General features: G+C 42.9%; 1 protein-coding gene across 1 annotated transcript; it reads right to left on the reverse strand.

The window, feature by feature from the left end:
• Window positions 1-4,030: 4,030 nt before the first annotated feature.
• Window positions 4,031-7,258, reverse strand: MRPL44 (mitochondrial ribosomal protein L44). The gene is made up of 4 exons (XM_039722337.1): window positions 7,089-7,258; window positions 6,322-6,790; window positions 5,640-5,818; window positions 4,031-4,367 (listed from the first exon to the last, which is right to left on the reverse strand). The coding sequence occupies exons 1-4, from the start codon at window positions 7,250-7,252 to the stop codon at window positions 4,196-4,198; spliced, it is 984 nt and encodes a 327-aa protein (XP_039578271.1). The 5' UTR covers window positions 7,253-7,258; the 3' UTR covers window positions 4,031-4,195.
• Window positions 7,259-7,264: the final 6 nt, after the last annotated feature.

Here is a 7,264-nt window from a genome sequence, read left to right on the forward strand (position 1 = left end):
CGTGGTACAGCCTACAAAAAGCCACACACACACTGGCATTGACAAACTGAAAATTTGATTCAATACTTGGCTTAATATGTGGGAATCATGAAACTATGGAACCTCTTGTCAGGAGCAAAGGCTACTGAAACAACTTGCATTAAACAGTGTTAAGTTTCTTTGAAGGCAGATATCAAAACATTGTTTCAGAACTTTTTTTTTGCAAGTTGCATATTTTTAGTATCAGAAATGGTACATAAACATTGGCCAGGTAATTAAAATTTGTATTGAAAAAAACCCATTTTTAATAGAAACGCCTACTTTCTGATGCAATTCACTTTGGTTTCCTATATAAAGTAACAAAATCAGGTGCTTTAAACCAAAATGGTACCTTCACAACAAAGAGTACTAAACTAGTCAGTGTACAACTTAACTAAAAATGTTACTTATCTAAAAAGTTAGAAAAACAAATGTAGGTCTGATTTATATAAGCATCCCAGACAAAGAGAAAACACAGGACTGCAGACCTATTGAGATGTCCCTTAAAGCACATTGAAAATTCAATGAAATTTTAATCTCATTGCAATTAAATGCAAAATTCCTCCAACACCAATAAAATCAAAATTTCTTCTGATAAAGAACATTGGAGTGAGCACAACTGGCAATGAACAGTTCCAGAGGTAAAGGATAAATTTTAATTTCCATAACAGAAAAGTGAGTTCTGTAATTGTCCCCAGCTGAAGCAACAGGAACAAAAGTTTTAACGTGTGCAAAATTAATATGTTTGATTATAAACCTGTAAGTTAAAGAACACAGTCCCTAGCACAGCTGCCACAGACTGGCAGAAACATTACACTTATTACACAGAAATAGAAAGGGATGATGATGTTTACCTTCTCCCTGGAGCTCCCCTTTTCCCAAAGAAGAGCAGCCCTGTTTTTATGTGCACCATAAGAGCTGCATTGCAGTGTGCCTGTGATTTAGGAATCACCAAGAGCCTTCAATAATGCTCTGATTCTATCACACAGAGCAGCTGTTCCCACTCTGCAGCCTCAAACTACAGCAGGGGCTATTTACTGACCAACTGGTGAGCACTGCATCTTTAGTTTCTTAGGCAAGCTGAAAAGGGAAAAATATGCAAAACTAGTGCCATTACATCTGGGGAATTGATTTAGAAAGAAAAAACCAATCTGTCCTTGTTGAGAAGTGTTTGCTACTTGACACTAAATGAATCTCTCAATATTAAACTTCAAAGCTCTGATGTAAGAGAACCCAAATAGTTCAGAGCCTCTTTAAAGTTGCCACAGCACTCAGTAAAGTTAAGGACAAGGAAAAGTAGGGCTCTTCTTATGTTCCTGTACTGCATCATCCCCTCCTTCTGCCCTGCAAAACACAATGAGAACACATCTTTTGATGTTTTGAATTCTTCATGGCTTTGTATAGCAGCATAACACCAGAGCACCTCATTTAAATTTTTGATTTATCATAAATCCCAAGAGATTGTTATAAGAAGTAAAAAATGTCATAAACCAGTAAAAGCTTTAACTTTTCACCAGCAACTTCAAATTCTGAATTAACACAGATATAACTTGAAATGATTGTGTTTTTATCTCCTGCCTTTAAGTCACAGCAACAATTCACACTGGATTTACCTAACATTTGGAGAAAAAGCAAGTCTAGGTAACTAGTGTTTCCTAGTGTTTAGTGAGTTCACAAAAATGTAATTTTTGTAACAATAATCTAGTTCTTCAGTGGGTTGCCAGAATAAAATGTCCCGATTCCTTTCTGTCAGTCATTATTGACACTGCTCAATCTATTGTCTCTCTGAAAGATAAATAAAATGTGACTGTGAAAAGAACAACCACGAGGAGACATAAATGCACTTGTACTCAGCACCAATGCAAGCAGCTCACAAATAACTTTTCAGACAAAACTGCCATGGAATTTCATTAACAATGTTTCTGAGCTGCCATTTTCACCACACTTTATAGCTAATGGTTTCTGTAGGTCTGACAAATCTTTTAACTATGCTATGGTTTATGGCTACTGATTCAAAAAACAAGGAAAAAGGTTAGTAACCTGAAGAATATCAATGATCCCACTAGCACAGCTGTAGATCCTGATATGTTGAGTGTCAGAAAGCACAGATATGACATAAAATGCTTTTCTGAGCTTCAGAAACTTGAAAATAGGACACATTTTCTTATAAAAGCTCCTTTATCAGTCAACACCTCTGTAAAAACCCAGTCCTTTCTTTCCATGTCCCCTAATTGTCTTTTCATTTGATCTCAATACATTCCATACATGTGCCACTCAGTAAACTGATTTACCTTGCATCACTCAGCTTTTACCAGCACAGTATTCCACTTCTCCTAGGATTTAGGCCCACATTCCAAACAATAAAGCCAAAGGAAGGTGATCTTAATTATTTTTAAAGGTAAACTGAGTGAAATTTGCTTCTCCATCTCAAAATACATAAATACATATATAAAAGCAGTAGGTAACTTTGGCTGTAAAAAACCCACCTTCACTATTGTCCTTTTAAAATAGGTAAAGAGCAATAACCTCATCTGGATACTAAAAATAGCATGAGTAATTTTACCATCTTTTCACTTTTTGCTCTTATTCCCCTGGAATATAGTGACCTTATTGGCTTTGCTTATGTAAGTGGTAATAGATTGCTAGCTGGAATTTTTCATTTAACACAAGCAATTTTGTGCAGATTTTCTGCTGGGCCGATCTTTCTGCCCTCCTTTTTGCATTGCAGCTCTCACTGGTGTGACCTCTCAGCCAGGGGCAGCAGGAAGGTCTGGCTGCTCTCCAGCCACATCCACGTTTGACACTGGCTGAGATGCAGGGCACTGAGTGCTGCACTCAGGGGTCACACACAGGCTCCTCCTGCCCCAGAACACCAATAAATCTGTTTCCACTGGGCTGACAGAGCCAGCACTCTCTGTCACAGCACAGACCTGCCCAGCAGCTGCAGCCAGGACCTTTGGCTGCCAAGAGTCCTTCCCTAAATCCAACTTGTGGGCCAAAGGCAAAGGACGTGTTGCAATGGACAGCACTATCAGACTTGGATCAATGGCTGATCCTGACTCTCCCCCTCCTGTTAGTGAAGGCACATCCATTTACCTGGTGTCTTCCTTCACAATTAGTGCTCACAATGGGATAAAGCAGGAAACACTTCTGAACATCCAGCTTCTTGGTCCTACATCCAACTTCTTCCTTGCAGGGCTCAGACAAATTTGTAATAGACACTCACTCATTTTTTAAGCAAATTACTCCGAAATAGCCGCAGTTCTCACGCATCTTTTGCCCTCTGGTAGGCATGCTGAGTTTCTATGACATTTAACAGAAAGATCATGCAGGTACCTGAATTATTCCTGTCTTTCCATTCATTGGGACTTACACTAAAACAGCTACAGATGTTGCAAACAAGACAAACACTGATTTCACTGAATCCAATTCTTCAGTCATGAGACTGCTTAAATGAAAGAACATGGACTAAACAGGAAAAGTACCAAAAAGAAAAAAAAGAGAAAAAAAGAAAAAGCTTATCTTATAGGCTATAATGAAATCATGTTCTCCAATTTCTTTAGGTTCAGGCCTCCATGATCCTTATTTTCACCTATTTCACATTTTGCAATAGAGGCATTTTTACAAGTTTTAAAAATCTTTCAGAGCGTGCTCCAACAATAGAAACCAATGTGCATGGCAAATAAAATTTGGATGAAAGCAGTGAGACCTCAGAGTTTGAATCCTCAGCAGTGTCAGGATCATCACACCTGATGGACACATAGATCCAGATGCAATCCAAAGGCTGATGTAACAAATGTTAATTCAACTCAGCTTATTAACAATCCTCTCCAAGCAATCTCCAAGGAAGCATTCATGAAAGCTGTTTCTGTACAGTGAGACTTTGTCACATGTTATTAAACATCACTAAAGATGGTCTCCTGTGATGTACAGAAAAACTTCTCAGCCAAAAGGCAAAAATTCAGATTAAGGGCACTTCTGTTACATTTGGGAAAATAAGCAAACATTATTAAACATTGTGCAAAAGGAAAAGACTTTATTTAACACCATATATGATTTGGAAGTTTCAAGCACTGAAGACCAGAACAACAAACTGTATTTTGCTTTTCCAAATACATGCTATATTCAGCATGGAAGCCATTGATTTTTAAGCTACACCAGAAATGTCTTCTAGCATCTAGTTACTGCTGATTGCCTTTTCAGCTGCCAATTCTTGTTTGGGTTTTGAGTAATCCCAAGGTCTCCTGTTCTCTGTGTATCCATAGAGCTTCCGCAGTGCCACTCGAGCAGCCTCCTCCTCTGCAGCCAGCAGTGTTTCACCAGGGCCTTCAGCTAACATCTTCTTATCACTTGAGGAAAAAAACCAAAGTCACAACCATGAAAAACCAAAGTTTCCATCATAAAACCCTGAGCACTGCTGTGTACTGTGACTAAAACAGACTGTTTTTTCTCCAATGTCTTTGAACACTGATTTCTGTATACACACAATGGAAACATTTCTGTTGGTCTTTCCTGCAAAGGTAAGTAATTGTATATTCAGTAATGGAAACTCAGATCAGAAATGTGTCCATTTCCTGGAAGAACATCACTCTGTTCATTTAGGTTCCTAACACAGCACTATTCTTTACAGCATTCAATTTGTCAGCCCTGATAAAAACATGCAAATTTGTTACTCTGGTTAGCTAAGTGCTTTTGTCTTTTCTCCTCCCCTGGTAAGGAGGAATTTCAAACTGCTTCAAAAGGACTGACAGAGAAGCTCTCTCTGTTGTGAATTATGTGCTCATGTCTGTTTAACACCTATGGGCACACACTAAATAGGAGCAGTTCATGAAAGGACACCAGGCATTCCTGAAGAGAACAATCAAAGTTCCTTTCTTTTTTATAAGATACATTTTAGAAGTTCATGTCTGTTTAACACCTATGGGCAAACACTAAATAGGAGCAGTTCATGAAGGAACACCAGGGATTCCTCAAGAGAACAATCAAAGTTCCTTTCTTTTTTTGTAAGATACATTTTAGAAGGTAGAGAAACCAAAGCAGGGTAAAGCAGAACAAGTTAAGGCATGTGTTCATCTGCAGCTCCTTTAGGAAAGCAGCAGTGATGTGGATTCTGTCACTGCTGGGCACTGACCACACCTGACACAAATGCACCAGGGACAACTGGCACTTCCTAAGTCGTGCCTGGACACAGACACTCCTATGGCCCAGTTCACAGTGCTGCTGATTTTCAAACTTAAAAGCTTCTCTGGAACTTAAAATGAGTCTCTCTTCCATCCCACATCCCCTGATGTCTCTTTATGGTTGTCTAAGCCCTGGACACAGCTGTGGTCCCTCCAAAGCCATGCAGTTATGGTGTTCCCAAAGTTCCTGTGTCAGAACACCCCCAGGCTCTCTGGTGCACCCCCTGTAGCCTCTGGAGTCCTTAGTCACAGACTGTTTATGTATCACCACAGCAAGCTATGGCCAATGCTTAAATGGCTCATTTTATATGGAACTTACTATCATGCTTATTTTCTGGAACAACTTGACCAAAAATATGAGTAGAAAAGTAAAAGACCATCTTCCCTCCTTCCCACTCCTCTAATTAAAGCCATTTAACTTTAAATAATACTTGCACTAACCAGTACAACCCAACAAAGTAGACTGGCAGAACCGTGCTGACTCCCAGCTGCCTGGTAATTCTTGGTTCTGGAGCAGAGATATTCCTCTTGGTCAGTTCTTCCAGCAGTAAACCCATAGGATTTACGACTTCCCAGATCTCAAATAGGTCTTTTCCAATCAGCTGGGGAATAAAAAAGTCCTAAACAAGAAAATTTAGAAGTTACAATTAATGGCTTGAGATTCCGGTGTCTCCTAACAAAAATACAGTATGAAGAGACAACAACAGACAACAAATTGCTGAAATGAATGATAAACCTGCTTCAGTGCCCCACCCCAGTGCTTGGAGTCTCTGATTGTGGTTTAGCCACTGACAGAATTGTGCCAGGGGCAAAGTCAGCCCCAGACCCAGAGAAGGGACAGCTCCAGCCTGAGGGGCAAGCTGTGGCAGCAGAGGAGCTGGGACAATACGTGGAAATGTTTAAAAACCCACGGGTCGTTCACCTGTTTGGATCACTGTCTTGTCTGTAAGAGCTCCTTTGCCCCACCAAAATCCCCAATCCCCAAAACCACCCCAAAACCAGCTGAACACCACCAGCACCAGATCTCATTGTTAAATCGACTTGTTACAGGTACTGTCAAACGTCTGCCAACCTCCCTGGATCGGTTCCCTTCCAGGTACAAACCAGCATTCATTGAACCTACCCTGACAAAGAGCCCGGTTCTCTCGGGCCCGCTGCTTTCCAGCAGGGCTCCTACCACGGCGAGGAACGTCCTCTGCAGCACGTCTGGTGGGGCAGGAAAATCCCTGCAAAGCGCCAGGTCCTGTATGGACAGGTTTTGAGCCACATAAGAGACCAGTTCCTGACCGGTAAGAAAATTAACCAGTGCTTCTATGCCCTTTGCAGGTAACTCTGGGTAGGCGCCTTCAAAGCACTGCGCCAGGTAGGCGCGGGCGAAGCGCAGCCCTCGCTCCGCGAGGCCGGTGTTGTCCTGGAGCTGAAGAGCGACCGCGTCCTTGTCCAGCCCCAGCTGCCGGCGCCTCGCCTCTTCGCTCTCGATGTAGCAGGGGTTAACAAACGCAGTCTTGAGAAGGTCCAGGGCGAAGTTTTCCTGCACCCGGTGGCTGAAGGCTTGGACCTCCGCGTGGTAATCCCAGTTGGGCTTCTCGGACCTGCGGGCGCGGAAAGGGAACCAGCTCAGGAATAGAACGCGTTACCCGCCCCGCGCCTTTCGAGAGGGCACGAGAAATTAAATTGAGCTTGAATACCAAAGCTTAAATCTCTGGGGTCAAACACTCAGTTCCATATTCCCGTCTGTCTGCCTGCCCCGTTCAACACGGACTGTGCCAACCTGCGGAGCTCAACCCATCCTGCTCCAAAGCAGACGACGCCTAAACGTTCTGATTTTCCCTCATTTTTGGGGCCGTCACACCCATTGTCCGAGCCCCGCCCGCCCCTCCCGCCGCTCACCGTCGCTGCGGAGGCGCCTGCAGCCGCTGCAGCTCCAGATACGCCCGGAGCCACCGCTTCTTTTCGGGGGGCGGCGCGGTGCTGAACGCGGTACCGAGCCCGGTGCCCCGCCCGGCCCCGGCCAGGAGCGGCCGCGCCGCCCGCAGCAGCAGCCGCGCGGCCATGGCGGGTGCGGG

This window comes from Passer montanus, unplaced genomic scaffold (genome assembly GCF_014805655.1).
Source record: "Passer montanus isolate IOZ18808 unplaced genomic scaffold, ASM1480565v1 scaffold48, whole genome shotgun sequence".
Taxonomy (NCBI): domain Eukaryota; kingdom Metazoa; phylum Chordata; class Aves; order Passeriformes; family Passeridae; genus Passer; species Passer montanus.